At 39.1% G+C, this 24263-nt stretch overlaps 2 protein-coding genes across 2 annotated transcripts; both read left to right on the forward strand.

The window, feature by feature from the left end:
* Positions 1-12726: 12726 nt before the first annotated feature.
* On the forward strand, positions 12727-16748 carry LOC149076627 (uncharacterized). Its single transcript, XM_089242264.1, has 2 exons — positions 12727-13232; positions 14250-16748. The coding sequence occupies exons 1-2, from the start codon at positions 13080-13082 to the stop codon at positions 16746-16748; spliced, it is 2652 nt and encodes an 883-aa protein (XP_089098390.1). The 5' UTR covers positions 12727-13079.
* A 188-nt stretch (positions 16749-16936) lies between these two features.
* LOC149076628 (uncharacterized) lies at positions 16937-17701 on the forward strand. Its single transcript, XM_089242265.1, has one exon. It carries the CDS (start codon positions 16937-16939, stop codon positions 17699-17701), a length of 765 nt encoding a protein of 254 aa, XP_089098391.1.
* Positions 17702-24263: the final 6562 nt, after the last annotated feature.

Below are 24263 nucleotides of genomic sequence, written 5' to 3' on the forward strand. Positions count from 1 at the left end.
TGTAACTGAGAGTTGACTCATTACTTAATCAAGGTGTGAGGAATTCATTGATTTTGGTTTTAAAAAGATATCGAAAATAGTTTTTATTGAAATATTTTTAGTGATCTTGATCCTTCCCTATGTTTGTTCATTTTAACTTTCCAATCTGTTATTATTTCCTGATCTCTGTTAGCCGATGCATACATTTCATGAATTTTTAAATGGTTGAATTTAACTGTAAACAGGGTCATATTATCCTCCAGTTTCCTGTGGGAGATTAAAAAGTGACCTATCTAAATCAAATACAGCAATACAAATTCAATCAATAAAAAGGAAAAAATCACAATTTTAATTTTTCTTATATACTTCAATAAAATCTACAAACATGTTACATAACTGTGATGAAAGATTGTTTATAGAAGTGGGTACTTCTTTGAAGGTTATTGCAGTTTCCTCCTGTGCCTGCATGAGCTCTTCTATCGCATCCTCTTTTTTTTTTCGTTGTGGCGTCCTGTTCAATAAAGCTGAGGCTGTTTCCTCTTGATGGGAAGGAACAGTAAGGGATACATCAACAGGTCCTGAAATGTGTATTCAAGTGAAGGAGATTTAACAAATAATACCTCCTAATCATATCCATTATGCATCAAACTTTCAGACAGTTATATACAATAATCATACAACCCAATGCCATCATGTCATAACTGTATGTGTTATAAGTTTCTGAAAATGCAGGGCAGTCTCAAACCTGGTGGGAGCCTATGCATTAAGACGGCACTAACTGGAAGACCACAAAACTCAATGGAAAATGCGTGAAATATTTCTGTATGCCAGAGGTAATAGGCTTATATCCCTGGAGGGACAGAGCCTGGGCCGCAACAGGAGCTCGACCATCTACTTGTCCCCGGTAACGATTCTATCGTTCACTCAGCGATTTCTCGTTATGAGCGATAAAAGGGAAGTTTTTGCGACCATATTCTTAGTGAACGATAAACGCGGATCGCTGGGAGGGACAATTGTGAACGAGAGCCGGGAACCTCTCGTTCAGCGGAAGGACAATTATTTCAGTAGGCTTAACAATGGCGATGGCGTCGACTTACGTGTTGTTAAATGATTATTACGATTCTCAAATGCCTGCACGTGCTCCGGTTTGAAATAGATACGTCATGGATGCGTTTGAGCTGTCGGATAAAGAATTCGTGAACCTTTTTAGGTTGAAGAAAAATGCTACGAGGAAAGTGTTCGAGGAATTGCGCCGATGTTGGCCCATAGGTCGGAACTCGAGACACCGCTGACAGTTGAGAGGAAGGTAAGTAATAATTAACGTTTAAATTAAAATAATTATAATCAGAAATTATTCGTTGTAGTGGTGTTTCATTTTGAATGAATGTTTTTTTATTAATAATGGAAAACGAATCAAGTACTTAACGTAAGCCTATTTAGGCCTATACATTTTTTATGTTCACGATGTTTTCAGGTAATTTTGATATTCATTAAAAAACACTAGGCTTTCAAACTAAAAGTATTTTGAAAAACTCATCCACAAAATATGTAGTTCTGTGCAGTGCAGTCTTAACACGTGGGGCCCCTTCCGGGCACAACCCGATGTGCATAAGTGGCCTCGTAAGAGTGAGAGTTGGTGCTATGATTTGAGCGAGGAAAGCATAAAATTTATAAGCTACAGGCCCTTTCAGTTAATTAAGGGGGTCCTAGAATATAACCTTGCCTGAGGCCCATGCATGGTACCCACAAGGGTGGGGCTGAAGGGGCCCGGGGACGATTTCTATCATTTTTCATTGTTTTACACTCTAAATTCACCTTTTCTGGAAAGGACCGGCAAAGATCCAAGCGTAGCGGTCCTGCGGAATGGGGGCACATGGACCCATTGCATTCTTGAGACAACCCCAGACCTGCGATTTCCAAATTTTGCAGGGCAGCTACGAAATTGGGCTGGCGCCTAAATATTTTTTCCATTTGTTAAGCCTTGCCTGTGTATATATGTGTGTGTGTAAAATTAATAAGTACCCTACACAAGTTTACAGTATTTTGTTTAGATCACCCTTTGTCCATCACAGTTGTTCCAATGAAATATTCACTTAATGGTTTACCTATTTTTGTGAGTACTGAAGCAATTGCACACTGCATGGATAATAATGCTATTCGCTTGTATACTTCTCTCACTGAGGGCCGCAACTAGATGCTTGGTCACCCAGAGCAAGCGAGTATTTTGACGCCCCTCTGTAACGTTTTGAAGGAGAGGTATCAGAATAAAATTTGCACCCCCCTCGGGTCTAGTGCCCGAGACCCATCTGCACCCCCCCCCACCCCCAGTTGCGGCCCCGCTCTCACTTATGCATGTTTTTCCCTTGTACTTTTGCACTGGGGGATGAGTGAGAGATACGGTATTCAGTCTATATGCTCATTATAATGACCTCATTTAATAGCAACCATTCCATTACTAACCGATAGCCACACTATATATCATTGTTTTTCATGTTTTTGGAGGGGGGGTGGTTACATTTACCGTGAGCGTGTTAGCATTTGTTTCTAACAGAAGTTTCTTGTAGCACTTTACCATTACATTAGTTTATTCAAATATAATAGTTTTACAATATATCTTGAACAACTACCTCATGTTTGATTTAACTTTTGCGCAGGTTCTATGTGCATGCCACTGGTGCCTACCAAAGAAGCCTGAGCCAAGACGTCTGTTTGGGGATGTATGAACAGTCTGTGAGTAACTCTATCCATACAGTTACTGAGGCCATCAATACGTTGATGCTACATAAGTATGTGAGATGTCCCAATATTTCGACGTGCAAGAGAGTTTTTGGGAGAAGATCAAATTCCTGGGAGTTATCTGTGCCATAGACTGTATACGCATTCCTGTTGTGGCACCATAAAAGTTTGACAAGAAGTATCCAGAGCCTTCCTACGTCAACGGGAAGCAGTTTCACTCCGTCAACGCACAATTGATGAGAAATATAGTATTACAACTTCTTGCCAATAATCATCCTTTATGATTTTGAAATTTGGGAAACGTCTGTGGAAAGGGAGGGGTTAATTTTTTAAAAGCGCCAGTTATATGGTTTTTGCATTTATACGACACCATTATTTGAGCCTGAACCTCTCCCTCCAAATTTTCAATGAGTTTATGCCCATGGGTGCCACATGGCATCACTATAACAAACATTAGACAGAAACAAGCTTCACATTAGGTCCATAACATGGACACGCACATTCAAACATGTATCAATTTGCTAGAAGTTCCGCAGAGCAATATGGCTGAGGTGCATGTCTGGTTTAGTAGTCATTTATGATACGTTCCATGAAAACTGTCGCTATGCAATGACATAAAATAAGAAAAGGTGTGATATCTTTATACAAACTATCAAACAGAATTTGTTCTTGTAGTACTATACACGTATGTTGTCTGAACACTGTTCTCAACCTTTATGTAAAGAAATTTTTTTTCCATTACTAAATTTCAGGATATTTGTAACGATTTCTGTCTGACACAATGTCAGGTTTTAGTAATTCACATGCTTCTATGCAGTCTTTTTAACTATCATTACATAGTTTTTTTTATTATTTCAGACAGAACTTCTGACTCTTAACATCGAGGCAATGGATGCTCAGCGGTAATGATGACTATTGCAAGTGAACTGTGTGTTTTTTGTTTTTTTTAAACGGTAAACACTGACTGCGGGTGTGTTTTTCCAACCTATAGGTGTGGATGCAGTCAAAAATAGGGAGGGAAAGTGTTATTGACCAGAAGGGCATGCACAAATGTTGCGTTTGTCTTCCAAGTTTTATCTTTGTGAATTTTTGATTGTGATGTTTTCAGTTTTTGAACATAGTATTGCTTATAAAATGTCTTGTGTTTCGAATGTTTTATGCTGCAATGTATTGTCCCGGCAGTTAAATTCTTGCCATACCTCAAATTTTGCAAGAAAAGAAAATAATAAATGCACAATGAAACTAAATGTAACTGAGAGTTGACTCATTACTTAATCAAGGTGTGAGGAATTCATTGATTTTGGTTTTAAAAAGATATCGGCAATAGTTTTTATTAAAATATTTTTAGTGATCTTGATCCTTCCCTATGTTCGTTCATTTTAACTTTCCAAATCTGTTAGCCGATGCATACATTTCATGAATTTTTAAATGGTTGAATTTAACTGTAAACAGGGCCATATTATCCTCCAGTCTCCTGTGGGAGATTAAAAAGTGACGTATACAAATTCAATCAATAAAAAGGAAAAAAATCACAATTTTAATTTTTCTTATATACTTCAATAAAATCTACAAACATGTTACATAACTGTGATGAAAGATTGTTTATAGAAGTGGGTGCTTCTTTGAAGGTTATTGCAGTTTCCTCCTGTGCCTGTATGAGCTCTTCTATCGCATCCTCTTTTTTTTTTTCGTTGTGGCGTCCTGTTCAATGAAGCTGAGGCTGTTTCCTCTTGATGGGAAGGAACAGTAAGGGATACATCAACAGGTCCTGAAATGTGTATTCAAGTGAAGGAGATTTAACAAATAATACCTCCTAATCATATCCATTATGCATCAAACTTTCAGACAGTTATATACAATAATGATACAACCCAATGCCATCATGTCACAACTGTATGTGTTATAAGGTTCTGAAAATGCAGGGCAGTCTCAAACCTGGTGGGGACCTATGCATTAAGACGGCACTAACTGGAAGACCACAAAACTCAATTGGAAATGCGTGAAACATTTCTGTATGCCAGAGGTAATAGGCACAGTGTCCCAAAAGTCAAATTTAATGAGATCACAATGTAAAGCAGCTCTTCGCTTGTGAGAAAATGTGACATTGGATGAAGTGAATTTCACTTTTTTTTCACAGCACTCTTGTAGTGAGTCCATGTCTACACAAAAAGAAATGTTGTGGTTTAAATAATCATCCTATGCATAACTGCCACATTAATTCAACCTTCAAAAACCAGATTCAAAAAGGCCTGTTTGGACCGCTGTTAATTTTTGTAACATTCTACCATTGTTTATATAAACCACATAAAAAACAATTACATTAGATTTTTTTTTTCCTTTGAGAGATGCTGATAAAAAAAAAAAAAATTTAGTTTAAGCGATTAAATGCAATATTTCCTTATTTCGTTCCTGTAATTTTTCTAACATCAGCAGGAAACAAAACTTTTGGTTTTATAAACGAAACATATTTAATAAATTAACTATATTTCATAAATTACAAGGTAAAATTCAACAAACTTGGAAGTACTCACCTTTTTCCAATCCTTCCCGTCTTTGCTGGGACCATACGGAATGGCATTTAATTTTTTCATATAGTATATTAATTTATGTTTAATTTTCTTTTATTCTCTCTTTCCCCACACACACACACACACATATTTTTAAATTAAATTATTGGAAAATTATGTTACTTACAAAAACATAGTTGTTTTATTTCCTTAACATAGCGCTGATTGGTCAGAAGATGAATTACTCTCGAAGAAGAATTTTCGCGTACTTATCGTATCACGTGGTCTGAACGAAAATCTTCAACGAGTGGAAAATGGTCGCTCAGAATTGTCGCTGAGAATTTTGTCTTTCAGAATTTGTCCTTCAGCGAGGGACAGATTGTTATGAACGACAAGTAGATGGTCGAGCCCCAGATTCTGCGCGATGATTGGGCGAAACGAAGGTTGCCGGAGCGCTGTCTGTTTGGTTACTTTCCCTTTGCTTGGCTAGTTTCTCATTCTACGTCGTGTCATTCTTTTTCAGTGATGGTAAGTCGTGGGATATTTCCCATATTCGTGGGAAAAATTGGCCACAATTTGGCCAAGTGGGAAATTTTGAGAGTTCATCACGCAAAAGAATTTTTTGAAAAAAATATTAATGCAGTGCAATACTTTTCTATTGTAAAATACTTGACTAATTTTCACCGGTTTATTTTACGATAATTGCAACTATATATGAGAATATTAATCTCCCACATTTGTCTTGAACGTTTGTTTTTCGTGGAATACATTTTAATCTACGGCAATTTGCAGCGATGCATCATTTCCCGCCATTGTGATTTTTCCGTAATTTCAACAATATTTGGCAACTTTGTTTGGTTTTGGCGTTGTTTTTGGCGATAATTGGCGGTGTCCTGTATTTTGAATCCCAATGTCCCGTATTTCTCTCGAAGAAATATGGTCAGCCTAGTCAAAAGGGAAATTTTGCTGGGAGAGGTTACCATCACGTTCTTTATACATTTTTCTCGCTTTATTTTTCCCCTTTTCGATTTTTATCTTTTAAATTTTTAATCTTACGCTTAATTTTATTAATTTAACAAAATTCGCTTCTCAGGACCAAATCACATTGATCGCAATGGAGGATCTTCCTAGTAATTACTGTTATAAAGTAATCAGAAATGACGAGGAGAGAAAAATCGTTGTTTTTAGAGTAAAAGATGTGACAAACGAAGAAACCGCTATGGAATTATACCAGAGGGCTTCAGCGTGTGGCCCGCTGATCATTTTCTGAAAATAGTTGAAAACATTGAAAAACGATTTATTCCAGAGAATTTTAATTGAAGAAATAATTTCGAAATCAAAGAAAAAAGTAATTTCAGAATTTATGCAAGAAGAAATATATACTGTAATTTCAGAATTTATGCAAGAAGAAATATATACTGTAATTTCGGAATTTATAAAAGAAATAATTCTAGAATAAATGAACGAAATAATTCTAGCAATGAATTGAAGAAATCTAATATTTAGTTAAGAAATTATTCCAAAACTAATCGAAAATTCAGAATTAATGATAGAGATAACTCCAAAATTGATGAGAATCCTGAATTATTAGAATAAATAATTCCAGAATCGATTCAGAAATGAAAAATTTCCTATGTGAAGCTCAAGACAATCACCCACATGATTGAAACACTTCTGACACCATGGAGAAGTGATCAGCCCAGTTTCCCAAACTTTAAATTTTTTCCTCCTTGTCAGCCAATAACTTCTGAGGGGGTGATGAAATGGCCCAGAGGAGCGAAAGCCGTAACGAGATGCCTTTGAATTTCCCTATAGATTAATGATTTCAAACTCATCTCGCCTATTGCTTGCTAGCACCCAAGAGTGCTGTTCAACAGCCCAATTAGAAACCACTTCAAGAATTAACATTATGCTGGTTGTAGTCAAAGAAGGGGGTAGATTTCTCTCTCCCCGCAGAAAACATTTCTGCCTATGTAAGAGAAATTCAGATCTTAAACAGCTACCTGAGACGCGGGTGGATGTGTGGCCAAGATTTTTCTGAGGTCCTACCTGACTAAAAATGGTCTGCCTATGAATTCACATGTATACTAAAGGAAATTTGAAGACGATCCCGCCAAGCTCGAGTGAGTTTGTGTTAAGACGACACTGTTCCACCCGTGTAAGGCATACATAGACAAGTTCTGGGGGAAGGGCACGATGATATGCAATATATAATGGTCGCCATGGCCCCCGCAAGGTTAGGTAGGGCCCGGGACAATCATTTCCCTTCATGCTACAAATTCACTGTTGAAGGGCCCATGAAAAGTTTGGTCTGCGGGCCCACAAAATATCCCAGCCTAGGAGCCTTGCTTCAGGCTGTGGGAGCCACGATGGTCCATAATCACCGGATTTATTACATTTACGGTAACTTACACAAAAAATGTATAGGTTACCCCACATCAATCAGCTGAGATCTTTGGCGTCCCATCCCCCACAGTAAATTTGTTCTGTGAAAAATATAAAAAAGTTAAAAGAATCATCTCCTAAGCTCTGTCAGACCCGTAATTGTGGGTGGACATGGGTCACCAGCATAGGCGGAGATAGACTTGAACATCTGGGGGAACACGTTGACGTCAATTCATGTATTGTATATATTTGCCTACGGCTGGGATCTCAGGGCCGCAACCACGGCCTCCACATGGGCGGGGCTGACAGGGCTCTAGCTCTGGGGCCCGAGACAATTCTCATAATTTTTTGCTTTTTCACGCTATAATGTAGCGTGGAATAAACTATAGAAGGACCCGTGGAAAATCTGACCGGGGGGGGGGGGCGCGTAAAACATCCCAGCCTAGGGGCCCTGCTCCAGGATATGGGCGCCTTGACCGCAACTGGGGGGGGGGCAGGTTGGTCTGGTGCCCCTGTCGCTGAACCAGAAGGAGGCGCCGAATTTCTTCTACATCAAGAGGCGCCGAAATGCCGGCTTGCCCCGGATGTCAAAATATATAGTTGTGGCCCTGCTCGGGGTATACACCTCAGGAATCAACTTTTGCAAAGGCCCTGGGCATGGCTCCCCACGAGAGTGGGGCTGACAGATCTCCAGCCCTGGGGCCCAGGAATATGGACGAGATGGCCTAGGACGCTTCTCAATATTTTTCACGTTATAAATTCATCATCATATAGGGGCCCGTGAAGGATCCCAGCCTAGGGAGCCCTGCTCCAGGATGTGAGGACCATGGCCTTGGGCAAAGCAGACATTAAATAACCCCCCACCCCTCAACTTGGGGAGGGAATTTTTTTTCATTATATAATGTGCACTAATAAATCCGCTTGAACCGAATAGGACCATTTGCGGTCGGAAGAAACGTAAAAAAACTTAATTATGCTAGGTGTTTGTATTTTCCTAGCGTGGCGCATCTGTTCCATCGTTTGCATATCCACATATTTTTGCCTTTTTACACAATAAAGAAGGAAGAGAAAAAGCGATGAAATGAAAAAAAAAATTATTTCTTGAAATTAATATTAATATCACAAAAAAATCAAATGAAAATGGGGGGGGGGGTTTCTTTTCAATATTTGCTATTCCGCTTCAAGTTATTTTTTCCCCGTGGTATTTAGTTAGTATGTTTGCTAACGTTATTATTTTTTCGCCAACGATAAATGGCCAGGCCTGACCACCCTCTACTAAATTAACCAATCTGGGAACAGAATAAGGGCTTCCGAACATTTTGTCTGTAGATATCGTGAACATGCAGTTTTCGCCTTGAGCTTGGCGCTCTGTGTCCACGCTCGTTGGCTCTTTGTGGCGTTAGCATTTCTCCTCCAATTGTTTTTCGGGAATTTTGGACATCCGCGAAAATTAGCTGGGTGGGGGGCCTAAGTAATTTGTGCACTGTACTTCGTGCTTCCCCCCTCTTGTTCGTGCACAGCGTCGTATGATGGTCGCCAATACATTTGACGCAGCGTGCCAAGTTCCTAAAATTTTTGGCGACATGTCGCCAATTGTGGCAGGAATGGCATTGGACCACTCCTTGCCTTTTCCTGTAATATTCTACAGTAATTTTCAGAAAGTTTATGTTGTCCAACTGATAATTGGTTTTACTTTTATTATTACGAGGATGCTCGATAAGCCAAATCGGTAATAAAACCACTATCTTATCTGGGTGACGCCCTCTATAGCTTTTTAGCTGAGTAACGCTAATTGGCCCGAAACTTAGTTCCTTGAGGGCTTCTTCTAGCTCCTCTTTTTTGGTTTCGTACTCCAGCCCTTTAATGACTACTTTCATTGTTTTATCAGACGGGAGGGTGTACGTCCTGTACCTGATCTCGCCGGTGTCGAATATTCTTGTTACTGCCCTATGGTCGTCTTCGGCGTGCAGTTGCAAAACGAGATTTTTTTTCCCGCCACTTTGGCTGAGTAAGGGGCCGTACACACATCTCTAATCTTATTTTGAATCTCGCTCCAGCTACCATATTTAGTTAAATGGAGTGGGGGTATTTTCATTTCCGATCTCCTGATCCTCCTTCCATGCGGGTTCTCCGGATCCGAGTCCTCGAAAGGGACGTTTTCTTGTTGTCACTGAGCTATAAGTAAAGTTTACTTATAGCGTTATAGCTCAGTAGTTGTTTATCTTGGGTGTCCGCCGCGGCGCTGGTAGCGCCATCTATCGGCGGCGTATTGTCGTTAGAGTTTGATGGTTCCTGCGAATTATTAATTTCATTTTTATCATTAGCATAGCTGCCAACTTTTGAAAATGAAAATTCGGGAGATTTTCGCGCAAACCCGTATTTTATGCTAAAACCACTCCCTAATAAATACAATAGGGATTTTTCCAAATAAAATAGGGATTTTCCAAACATAAAAGTTAAAGCGTAGGGAATAAAATCCCTACTGAAGTCAAATTAAAATAAGCATTTCACACACATGGAAGTTAAAACCTTGGGAATAAAATTCCTACTCAAAAAACAAGTGAAATTGGAGGTAAAAACTTCAATGATGTAATAATCAATATTGTGTTCAATCAGAAACGCTGTGAACAAACATTCTGCGCGAATGACCCCAAAATCATCGGAAGATGAAGGAAAACACCGTCAATTTTTGAAGAACACTGGCTTTTTGTGACACTTGCTTGATGGTTTTTTTTCACTTCACGAGTGATGATGGCAGTCCTTCCATGACCGATGTTTATGTCCGTAACACAACTTGTACAAAAAGGAAAAGTCGGCCCTCTTCTGGAACGTTTGATGAAAGGAAATTCATCGGAATAAGTATCTTTAAAATTGATTAAATATGTTTTTGCTTATCATTATTCATGCTTTGTTATATCGCACGTACGTAACTTAAACAAAAGAAATTTTGACCATATGCGCGTCACTAGAATCTTCAATTATTATCCAGAACTATTGGCTGCTAAGCCATTTCCCTGCACGATAAGACAAACAACTTTCTTGTTACCATCAGAGGGTTTGTAAAACTTCCTTAAAAAGGGAATTTCCCCATTTACGACGTGTGACGTCATTTCGAAAGGGGAAAAAAAAGAGGCTTCATGCCCCACAAGAAATTCCTTAGGGATTGTTTTCATAAGCGGGGATTTTTTTTTAATGAAGTAGGGAATTTTTAGGGACAATTAGGGATTCTTGTGATTTTCATAAAAATTCGGGAGATTTAAGAACTTTTCGGGAGGTCGAGCGATGAAGCTAAAATTCGGGAGACTTGGCAGCTATGCATTAGGGTCACCCAAGACAATTGAGATTTTCTCACTCGCGATAACTTCTTTTTTCTTCTTACCTTTTTCTTCCGTCCTTTTCGCAGTGGTTTTACCCTTATTTTTTGTTTTTTCTGCGGGCTTGTTTTCTTTATTTCTAGCGTCTTTTTTAAATTTACCACATTCTGTGAATTTATCGCTCGTTAGCAAATTTAGCGCGCCTACTAGTTCTGCTTGACTGTTAATCAGCTTTGTATCATTAGTGCTACCTTCAATTGCTAGCAATATTTCAAGAACTTTACGAAAAAGTACATCGTACGCGCATGGGACATCGCCATCTCTTATCAGATCGATTGCTCTCTTCATATTCGGGCAATATGTTTTAACAATATTGAGACACACCGAAGTGGCGTTTTCTAGGTCATCGACCTGTTCTTCGTCCAGCTTGAAAAGGTGCTCGTCAATCACATATTTAATCTGGTTCCAGTCGTCGAGACTGTCTTCATGAATTACATGCGAGTGTACATAACTATTTTTACTCCTAGCGGGGGCCATGGCAAAAAACGCAAATACACACTAGACAAAGCGGATAATGTGACTCACCGTTTCTGCCGCTGAAACCTCTGGTTGTCGAGATTCGACGATTTAACCGGGGTTTGCGACAAAAACGCGTAAAAGAGCGCTAAAACCTTTTAGAAAAAATCCAACATGTCCGGACTCGGGGGGGGGGGGGGGAAGGGGGAATCTCTCCTCGCTGCCATCCTGGGTTGAATGAGCCTCCGGAATTTTCTCCTCTTCGATTTCTCGTCCTCCTTCACTGGTGAGTGACCATTTAGCTCAGATCGAAGCACTTCCTCACTTTCGATACAATTTGTATGTGACCTTTGTTCTCTGGCTATAAAAAATGGCGTCCTCCTCGGACAACGGTCAAGCGTCTTTCCAATTAAGTATATACATTGTTAAACGTCACCAACAAAAATTTCACTGTCATCACTCATTTCAGCCAATCACGATGCGCTAAATTTCTGTAATGTAGCTAGGAACGTAAGGATTGTTTATAAGCATCCTGGCCCCGCCCACACAGAGCACCAACTCATCCCGATACTCATGAACAGCTGCACCTGCTCTCCTCGCCCTCTCTCAATAATAATAATTCCATAACCATAAATATACTTCTAAAAATAAGGAAAATTCAAAATGTCATAATTTTTTATTCACATTTTAACTTTTTTTTGCAATTAATTCAACATCTTATCACATGAACAGAAATCGTATATATAAATGTGAAAGTATGTATGTCTGTATGTCAGTTCTTTATACAAATCTACAGTTTTAGGCCGATCGTCGCCAGATTTTGCATTATACTGTTGGCAGGTCCTGTTATATATTGGTCCTGTTTGGTATATATTTTTTTTGGTATATACCAAACAGGACCGGGATTGATCCGTAGTTCAAAACCTTAATTAATTTCTTTTTGGTTGAGTTCAATCACTTAATAGTATCTTGTTACTTATGCATTGATGCTTGATGCACTGGAAAAAAATGAAAATCGTTCGAAAAGAAAATTTTCTTGTATGAAATTTGCAATTACGTCAACTCTCGAGCGCAATTTTAACAATAACAAAAATTTGAAGCTTAAATATTTTGTTCTCTTTCAAATCATTCGTGAAGGTTTAATTTGTGTATAGTCATTGCACTCATTAAAAAGGTTTCATTTTACTGCGAAATGATTGATTTTCTATGCCACTCGAAATGTTTAACGCAACAAGTTTTGAGACGGTTAAACTTGACGTTGTACGAGTTACACAGGGTGGTTATAAATAAATTGACACTACCCAGACGTGTATAGCCAACACCCACTAGAAAACAAGGCCTGTACACGGTAACCCAAAAGTAGTTGTGACGTAGCATAGTTAGGCCGAAGAATTAAATGGAATGGTTGCCATCAGCCTACGATAAGCCATTAGTTATTCGAAAAAACGCGCCAAGTGATAAAAAGCTATTTTTCTTCAACACATGTAGGCACGCTGTTTTCTCGCCAACAAAGCACGTTGTTTGGCTTCTACCTTGTATCTTCCACGTTGTTATTGTCAGACATGTGCGAAAACGAAGCTCTTAAAATCGTTCTTTTTTATTCGTTTCTGTGAATTTGAACACCTAAAAAAATTTAACAATCATGCCATATAAATGTTGTGTACCTTATTGTCGGGGAAACTATGTTAAAGGTCCCAAAGTATCAGTATTTTCATTCCCGGAGAATGCCATGTTGAGGAAGCGTTGGCTTTCAGCCATTCCAAGAAAAGACTTCGTTCCGACACAGAATCACAAGGTAAGTGCATAACTAAAATTATTTTTGAATATTGGAATTACGTAATTGCCAGATTTTAGAAACAAATAATACATATTTCATATTGTAGAATTTTCTTTTTTATTCCCGAAATTTGATACAAGTAACTGAAGCTAAAAATACTGATTTGAATAATCAATTTGCTAATGAACATTTGCTAACGAAAAATTTCTGATTTAAATCAGACTAATGTTTGAAGCAATTTTGAATATGATTATTTTTTAACATGTGTGATGTAATACCAGTAAAGTGAAGATTGGTTCATATTATTTACACATTAATATTTAAACAAATGTGATGGAGTTTTTTTTTGGGGGAGGGGCGAGATAAACAATTGGTAGAATTTGATGTCATTGGTATGCCAAATGAGATTTTTAGTATGTTTTAAAGACAGATCTTCAGAGCTTAATAATATTGCCTATAATTTAAAAACTGAGAACTATAACTGTTATGAAAAATATTTGATACCCCCTATTACAAATACCACAACAGACAAAATGTCCAATGAGGTGGCTGACAAAAGCTGCCCTTAAAAAATATGGATGTTAAATATATATCACAAATACAGCAACCCAATAAGAGCAATTAAACACCAATAATTATGATAAAACATAAATATACTGCCCATAAAAAATTATGGTTGTCTCATTTTTTATTATGTATAGTTTCTTGATTAATACCCATATGTTTATCACATTTCTTTTTAATATGTGACAGTTGTATTAGAATTCATGACCCCCAAAGGAAAGTTATTCTATTTATTCACAACACAGAGGAAAACGCCCTGCAAAGTTGAAATTTTCGATTCGACTCGAAATTTAGGAAAAATTAAATATTGAATTTTTTTTTCAAAATTTGGTTTTTTTGGAGCAAACAATTTTTGTCAAAGCTGACTATAGTGCTTCATTATCTTATCATGATCCTCATCAGGCATATTTTCGTATGATTTAATTGATATTTTAATGAATCCTTGTAAATCAGTGGATTGCCAAGTAAAATTCTCTTTTTCTTACACAGATGTGTGAATTACATTTCAGTGAAAATGACATTAGAAGAGTCGCTCAACATTATGATCCAGCTTCTGGCAAGAAACTGGTCGTCAAGCTCTCACAACCTCGACCTTGTGAAGGAGCCGTACCATCAATATTTCCAGGATGCCCAAAGTATTTGTCATCGAACAAAAGCTGTCGAGAAGATCCTGATGCAAGAAGAACGAGGCTCGAAAATGATCATCTTCAAGAAGGCATAGCTCAAAGTGTCATTTCTGAAAATGACTATAAAAACAAAAACCACTTCAAATCTGTGGAAGACCTTCAAAAGCTATTGGAAAAGGTAAATGTTCCACAGGAATATGATGTTATTTTCAAAAACGATATGGCTTTGTTTGTACATCTGAGTGTATTTCCATGCCCTGCAGTTTCTTATTGTGTGACTATCGACCAAAATTCGAGTGTATCAGTGTATCATAATAACTTGGTACTCAATGATGTGAATGGCAAACAGTTTCCTCGAAAAATGGAAAATATTTTTGAAATAATTTCTCTTTTAAAAGAAGTTACCAAACTCATAGTTTGCCCGAAAGAGAGTTGTAAGTTTGATTCCATAATTAAGTTGGCAAAAAGTGTTGTTGAAAATTTGAAGGGGTTGAAAGAAGAAAATGACTATGTTGTCGATTTCTTATTAGAACAGTTGTCATTAATCAATTCATCTTGCTCAACTCAACGACGTTATTCATCTTCATTGTTAATTTTTTGTTCATTGGTTTTTTCAATATCACCACATGCTTACCGCTTCATCAGAAATAGTGGATATTTTGTATTATCCCACCCATTCACTTTGAAAAGGTTATGCTCAAAATTCCAAACTGATCCCCACCATGAGCAGTTGGCAGACACATTTTTAAAATATGTGAAGGAAAAAATAACTTACTTGGATGATAAGGATAAATATGTCAATTTAATGATTAATGAAATCCATATAAAACCTTTCCTGGAATATAAAGGTGGGAGTATTATTGGATTTTCACACGATAGTGATAAAGTGGCAAACTCGGCCTTCACATTTATGGTGCAGAGTATAAGATCTAATTACAAAGATGTTGTACATATACTTCCGGTTTCAAAAATATCAGCTGAAATATTAAATGGGATAATATTGAAAGTAATAAAAGGGTTGGAAAGTGTTGGATTTCGCGTTATGTGTATTAGCACTGATAATAATGCTATTAATAAAAAATCCATCTCACTTTTAACATCTCCTCCACAGCTAAGCATTTGCTATCCGCACGATGCTGAACGTCCCCTTTTTTTCATTGTTGATTGTGTTCATATATTGAAATGCATGCGTAACAACTGGTTGAACCAGAAAACTCCTGGCATTTGCATGCATTATCCAAAGTTCTCATTCAGTTGTTCAGATGGTGAATGCAACTGCAATGGAAGTTCCCTTAAGTATGCTTCATTTTCAGCTATTAGAAAATTGCATGACATGGAGTCAGATTCTAATGTTAAGCATGCACATACCCTCACTACAAAATCTTTATTTCCTTCAAACATAGAGAAGCAAAGTGTAAAATTAGCGCTTCAGGTTATAAACCGGCATGTTGCTGCTGGGTTGAAAGTGGCAAGTGAAGCTTACGACATACAAAGTGTAAATGATACTGCAGATTTCATTGATATAATTTGTTCTTGGTGGGAAATTATGAATGTGAAAACATTATTTCTAGGCTCGCATAAACTTAATGAATTTCAAAAGCCACTGACCAATAAAGCTGGAGATACACGTTTGAAATTCTTAAATGATTTCCTACATTGGTTGGAATGTTGGGAGAGTAATTCTCAATGTGGTGGTTTTACCAAAGAAACACAACTTGCCTTGAAGCATTCTACCTATGCTATTACTGAAATGGTCAGTTATTGTAATGATGAACTCGGTACGAGTTTTATTTTACCAGCTAAATTCCAGACTGATGCTCTGGAAGACCGTTTTGGTCGTTATCGTCAGCTGGCTGGTTCCCAATATCATGTGTCATTGACACAAGTATATGAAGTGGAAAAAAAACTAAGGCTACAGTCCCTTCTACCACTGACTTTGAAGTCCAGTACATATGGTGTCTGTAATGTGGGTATTGATGATGTTGATGAGGGGCATAGTTGTGATCAAATAGAAAATGATGAGCCAAATGTAAGTAAAATACTTTCAAATGAAATTTCCATTTCATCTAATGACATGGAAGAATTAAAAATTTTCATTCCATCTATTACATATATAGCAGGCTATTGTATCCATGCTGTGCTAAAAAAACTTCAATGTCTTGTTTGCAAAGAAGTGCTCTTGACCGAAAAGTTATTGGCCGAGCAAGATAAAGCTGTAGTGCTGTCCACACGATGGCGCTGGCGTATCTTCCCAGCTTGTATAATTATTAGTCTATTTTCTGCTGGTGGCATCACAACAGAAATCGGGAGTCAAAGGCGTCTGGCTCGTTTTGTTGATGGTTGATGTTGTCTCACTCACCGACGCGCGTGTCTGCGTCTCATCATGCACGGGCCACATTTTCCTCTACCAGCATCCCCGTTTGTATTGTGTAAATATTATCCGTTGTAAATAAAGTGTAAATATATAAACGAAATCATTTCATAGATCAACTAAAGATTGGCGACATCGGACGTGAAGCAAAAGAAACCACCATGGCAGAGGTGAGTGCCGTAGTTATACCGCCATTCAACGTGCGTGATGTATCGTTATGGTTCATGATGTGTGAAAGCACTTTCGAGTTAGCCGCTCCGAAACCGATAACAGAGTCAAAAACAAAATACAACTACATCGTTGCAAATCTTCCTCCAGATAACGCATCTCTAGTACGAGACATTCTCATGAACCCGCCAACTTCGGAGCCATACGAAAAACTAAAGCACGAACTAGTCGCACGTTGCAGTGAATCCTCATCTACACAGCTTAAGAAACTTCTCGCTTGTGAGCCATTAGGAGATCGGAAACCGTCTGACATTCTCCGTGAATTAAAACGAAGAGCGGAATCTCTCAGCGTTTCGGACGAACTATTGACAGAACTCTTCCTGCAACAACTACCCAAATCTACTCGATCTATACTCGCTGTCGTGAGCCCACTAACCCTTGACAAAACGGCTGAGCTGGCCGACAAGATCCAAGAAGCAAGCCCACCTCATGTAGACGCCGTGAACAAAAGTCAACAATCGGACACGATCGCACAACTCCAAGAAGAGATCGCCCAACTACGCCGCGAACTGAAAACAGTTTTGCGTGTGCGTTCCCGTAGTGTTTCGCGCTCGCGTTTCTCCCGTTCAAAGAGATCAACATCACCACCTACGTTGCCGGATAGGCAATTTTGTTGGTACCATAAGACATTTGGCAATCAAGCCAGAAGGTGCACTTCACCATGCAGGTTTACAAAAAACGACGAAGGCGGAGAGTAGTAGCGACATGCTCCCTGCCAACGACATCTCGTCGCTTATTCGTAGCCGATCGAAGCAGCAACATTTCATTCCTTGTAGACACTGGATCTGACGTTTCAATACTCCCAGCGTGCAGCACTGACAAACGTCAACCACTTCTCCAACTTTCCGCTGCAAATTCGTCTCCAATAAACGTCTATGGTGAGCGAACAGTCACTTTAGATTTTAAACTCAGCAGAGTCTTCCGGTGGACTTTCCTCTTGGCCGCGGTACCAAAACCGATTCTTGGAGCCGATTTCCTGTATAACTTCAATTTGCTTCCGGACTTACGACGACGATGCCTCCTCGACATGCGGACGAAACTTACTGCAAACTGTCAACCAAAGAAGTCAGAAGTGCACTCAATCAAACTTTTCGACGGTGACTCAACTTATCAAAGCCTGCTCAGCAAATCTTCGCTGAACTCCAAACCATGCTGTGAGCATATCATCGAGATAACAGGTAGGCCAATTTTTGCTAAAGCTCGCCGTCTCTCTCCAGAAAAGTTATCTTGCGCCAAAAAGCAATTTCTGGACATGCAAAAACAAGGATTATGTCGGCCATCAAACAGTGCATGGGCCAGTCCAATTCATATGGTCAAGAAACCTAATGGTGCGTGGCGTATCTGCGGTGATTACCGTCAGCTAAATAAGATCACCACACCAGACAGATATCCCATTCCTCATATCCATGACCTAACCCACATGCTTCATGGGACTGCAATATACTCGACCATCGACCTCGTCTTGGCGTATCAACAAATTCCAGTGGCAGAAGCTGACGTGCCCAAGACTGCCGTCATCACGCCTTTCGGGCTTTATGAATTTCCTTTCATGCCCTACGGACTTTGCAATGCCGCCCAGACATTTCAGAGGTACATCGACCAAGTGTTGGCTGGTCTCAGTTTTTCAGCGGGATACATAGATGACATCCTCATCGCATCAGCGAACTCTGAACAGCATAAACAGCACCTGGACATAGTTTTCAAACGACTGGCCGAACATGGTCTAAAGATCAACTCTCTGAAGTGCAAATTCTTCCAAGATGAAGTCACATTTCTCGGACACAGAATATCATCAAAAGGAATTTCTCCTCTTCATGATAAAGTGAAGGCGATAAAAGATTTCCCAAGACCGGCAACCATCCAAGAACTTCGACGTTTTCTAGGAATGTTGAATTTTTATCGGAGATTCCTTCCTGGGTTAGCAGAAACACAAGCTCCACTATGTTTATATCTTCAAGAAAAAGCCAAAAGCAACGCGAAGATTGAGTGGACGGAAACATCAAATCAAGCTTTCGTAGATTGCAAGAAAAAACTCATTTCTGCAACCCTTCTTGCTTTTCCACATCCATCGGCCGAACTCTCTATCATGGTAGATGCATCCAATACAGCAATCGGTGCTTGCCTACAACAGCTTGTCAACTCGCACTGGCAACCTCTCGCTTTCTACACCAGGAAGCTTATCAAAGCTGAGATGAATTATAGCGCTTACGACAGAGAGCTATTAGCAGCATATGCGGCAGTGAAGCAGTTTCAACACATGATCGAAGGGAAACATTTCATCCTCTACACCGACCATAAACCCTTGACATTTGCATTTCGTCAAAAGCCTCACAAGACATCTCCCAGACAAACACGACATCTTGACTTCATTGGACAGCATACCACCGACATACGTCACGTATCAGGCGTACAGAACCTAGTCTCTGATGCTCTTTCTAGAATACAAGCCATTGCATGCCCTCCATCAATAGACTATTCCAAGATCGCAGCAGCTCAAGCTACCGACAGTGAACTTGACTCTCTCAAGCATTCCTCCTCTTTAAAACTCAACATCTGCAATTTAGTTGGTATAGACAAACCACTCTGGTGTGACACATCCTGCAATCGAGTACGCCCATATATACCGAATACTCTTCGAAGACACGTTTTCGATGTTCTTCACAATCTATGCCACCCAGGCATCAAAGCAACAACACGTCTTGTCTGCGATCGCTTTGTATGGCCTTCAATTCGGAAAGACTGCACCACCTGGACTCGATGTTGTGTGCCTTGCCAAAAGTCAAAGGTGCACAAACATACTGTTTCCGCTCCAGGAAAAATAGAAATGCCAGATGCTCGTTTCAAGCACGTTCACATCGATATCATTGGTCCACTTCCGTCATCCCAAGATTACACATATTGCCTCACCTGCATCGATCGATTCAGCCGTTGGATCGAAGTTTTACCGATGAAGGACATGACAGCAGCCACTGTTGCTTCAACATTCTATTCTGGTTGGATCAGTCGTTTCGGAACCCCAGAGAAAATAACAACAGACCAAGGTCGACAGTTCGAAAGCTTCATCTTTCACGAACTCACCAAACTCCTTGGCATTCAGCACATCAGGACGACACCTTACCATCCCCAAGCTAACGGGATGATAGAAAGAGTTCATCGACAACTGAAAGCAGCTCTGATAGCTAGGTCAAACATGAACTGGGTGAACACACTTCCAACAGTCCTGTTAGGGCTACGATCCTGCTACAAAGAAGACCTCAAAGCCACACCAGCACAACTCGTATACGGCACAGAGCTCAGATTGCCTGGCGATCTAATCACCAACAGTAGTAACAGCATACCGTGTCCCACAGAATTTGTCTCCATTCTAAGGGACCAGATGCAGCAGCTACAACCAACTCCTGCAACGGCGCATGGTGAAAAGAGACTGTACATACATTCGGAACTGAAGAACACCACCCACGTCTTCCTGCGGTCAGACACAGTAAAACGAGCTCTCGTCCCCACTTACAACGGACCGTACGAAGTGCTGAAACGTGGTGAGAAGACATTTTGCCTTCTCATAAAAGGAAAACCTTCCATGGTATCGGTCGACATGTTAAAACCTGCCTTTCTGCTCACCGGCAGTGTGCCTCAGCCAACCAACAAAAACACAGATGTATCCGTGCCAAAAACTTGCTCCGTCGTTCCGAAAAGCATCCTAAAAAAGACAACGACCTGCAAAAATATTTGGAAAAACCGTCTACGTTCATCGAAGCACGTGACTTTTAAACTTTAATTCTTTCTCTTCTGTCCTCGTCCTTCGGACTGCGAGGGGGGTACTGTAGTGCTGTCCACACGATGGCGCATCTTCCCAGCTTGTATAATTATTAGTCTATTTTCTGCTGGTGGCATCACAACAGAAATCGGGAGTCAAAGGCGTCTGGCTCGTTTTGTTGATGGTTGATGTTGTCTCACTCACCGACGCGCGTGTCTGCGTCTCATCATGCACGGGCCACATTTTCCTCTACCAGCATCCCCGTTTGTATTGTGTAAATATTATCCGTTGTAAATAAAGTGTAAATATATAAACGAAATCATTTCATAGATCAACTAAAAAGCTTTTGCTCTAATAAAAAATTTAGACCGAGGTGGTTTAAAATATCCTAATGATGTTATTATAACTATTGTTTACTATAATTATGTTGTTGTTTCGAAATTGTTAACAGTTTGTGAAACGGAATTTCTCAAAGTGAAAAATAAACGCAAAATTTGTTGCGATGTAACAATGCATATTTTAAGATGGTATGAAGTTGAGATACCAATGGATACATGTGGCAGTGGTCATTCTGCAGATTTAATAGCAATTTCTGTAATAAAACGAGCTACAAATGTATTTTTGAAAAATTACTGCAAAAAAGTAAATGATTATCAAATGATTACCTTTTTCCCATGGTCCAAATAACGTATATATACCAAAAGTTTCATCAAAATACTACCACCGCAACGGGCGCTACATAGGTCAGAGAAGTGACAGTAAAATTCAACTGGCACTACTCAGCTTAATTATACCGACACTACTCCGACCTATGTAGCGCCCGTTGTGGTGGACCTATTTCATTGAAACTTGGTATATACACGTTATTTGTACCATGGGGAAAAGACAACTGCGATAAAAAAAGCTCCACTTTTTCACCTGATGGTCAAACATTGAGCTTTTATATATTAAATCTTTCTTTTCCTCCATGGCCCATAGTTATATCTCATATACCAAGTTTCGTCGAAATACCTCCATCATATCAGAATGGACACTATATACGTCTGCGTAGTGTCGGTTTATTTATAACACCCTGTATATTGATCAAGACCTACGACACATTCTTCCTGCTCAGCACGAGGTGACATGTTTGTGCTCAAGATCTAGGGAGATACGGGTACTGCCCCCCCCCCTCCCCAAGCGTCATAGGTAGAGTCGAGTGATCTAATTTATATATGAATTGACATCATGCCCTCTTCCCAGACTATGTTGCAATGATAGTATCTTTAATGGCTCAGCGTAAAAGAAGAAAATTACAAACTTTTACAAAAATATAAAGGAATTTGATGGTTTGTGCGATACAACTGTTTATGAAATATAATATTTTTTAATAAAGTGTATATAATTTTGTAAATAAAGTTTAATGAAAGTTATCTTGTTCTCCTTTACTGTTATTAAGAACCATTTTATTAGCTTTTGAATATTAACATTCTGGCTTGTGTGTAATGAAAAACATTTGAAGGAAATTTTTAAATTATTGCTTAAATTGTTTGAGAAGACAATGTTTAAGCAGATAATGTTTTCCCAATTCGTAAAATATATTTGAAAATATTAATTTAAAAAAAACTTCCACTTTCTGTTGATTTTTTTTTTCTCTGTAGGTGTGTGATATGAAACTTGATTGAGAAAAAAAAATTCATATTTAAGTTATAAATTTATTTTCCTAAAACCCATTTCCAAGGAGGAAAAGGATAATTTCAATGGTTCTGTGAACCTAGACAAGTACAGGGAATTTTTTGTATTTTTGTCTGAACTGAAAAATGGGGAGGGGGGGGGGGTGATTAAAATAAAAAAATATAAATATATATAACCTAAATTCATCTAGTAAAACGTTAAGGCAGAAATATTTCATAGCACCAATTTCACTCGCGGAATAATAAATGAGTACGGTACATATATCAAGTCGATTCCACAGTGCGTAGCGCAAGCAGTCGCCTAAGTTTAGTGACGTCACGAGCTCGTGTTGCGGCCTTGAAAATTCTCTAGTAGGTGTTGGTATAGCACCCATTCTGATGGAGGTATTCTGATGAAACTTGGTATATAGGATACATGGACCATGGGGAAAAGATAGATAGGCCTACAATATGAAAAAATATAGTTCGATTTCTGACGTCCAGTTGAAAAGGTGGCATTTTTTATCGCAGTACCTTTTTCCCATGGTCCAAATAACGTATATATACCAAAAGTTTCATCAAAATACTACCACCGCAACGGGCGCTACATAGGTCAGAGAAGTGACAGTAAAATTCAACTGGCACTACTCAGCTTAATTATACCGACACTACTCCGACCTATGTAGCGCCCGTTGTGGTGGACCTATTTCATTTAAACTTGGTATATACACGTTATTTGTACCATGGGGAAAAGACAACTGCGATAAAAAAAAGCTCCACTTTTTCACCTGATGGTCAAACATTGAACTTTTATATATTAAATTTTTCTTTTCCTCCATGGCCCATAGTTATATCTCATATACCAAGTTTCGTCGAAATACCTCCATCATATCAGAATGGACGCTATATACGTCTGCGTAGTGTCGGTTTATTTATAACACCCTGTATATTGATCAAGACCTACGACACATTCTTCCTGCTCAGCACGAGGTGACATGTTTGTGCTCAAGATCTAGGGAGATACGGGTACTGCCCCCCCCCCCCAAGCGTCATAGGTAGAGTCGAGTGATCTAATTTATATATGAATTGACATCATGCCCTCTTCCCAGACTATGTTGCAATGACTGGATTAGTTTCGTTTCTTCTGAACTTTTTCTTTTGATCAAGCCCTCTTTTGAGGTGAAGGGAACTGCGGATAGAAAAAGTTTAGAAGTCACTGAAATACTGGTTAAGAGACGCAGCCTTTGAAAAACTTTTGAGTGGTCCACCTAAAAAACTGGCATCAAGGTTTTTACTCAACCGATATATTTCAGCTCAACCAATATAAACCCCCTGTAACAGGCAAGCTGTTAACAAGGATGTACAGTAATATTTTATTCACGAGACACGTGAGATTTAAGTTGTATCGAGAGACGAAGACATTCTCGAGAGTTCGATTTTAACCTTCATCACGAAGGGTTGTGTGTTTCGCATGTTAATGCAAAATAAAGGAATGCTTCATGTCCGTCGCTTCGTATACACCTCACCAATCGTCACATTGGCGCCCAACGTTTAAAATAGACGCGTGAGTGTTTTTAGCTAAGCGGACATCCTAATTAGGTACCAAGTGAGTGAAAATGGCATACTTGGCGAAATATCGAAAAGACGAACTCCGTCGCCTTGCCGAAGAGATGGGCGAACCTACCGAACCCGAGATGAAAGTGATAGAGCTGAAGAAGCTGATTACGTCCAGTAAAGAATACGATGAGGTCTTCGCAAAAGGAGTGCTACAGACCCTCGTAGAAGAGAGAATTCGACACGAAGAAGCAGAAGAAAGAATTCGACGAGAAGAAACAGAGGAGAGGATTCGACGGG

The sequence above is a fragment of the Pholcus phalangioides genome, unplaced genomic scaffold, assembly GCF_987345545.1.
Source record: "Pholcus phalangioides strain wild (caught in Gottingen) unplaced genomic scaffold, Ppha-v1.0 ptg000015l_1, whole genome shotgun sequence".
NCBI classification, from domain to species: domain Eukaryota; kingdom Metazoa; phylum Arthropoda; class Arachnida; order Araneae; family Pholcidae; genus Pholcus; species Pholcus phalangioides.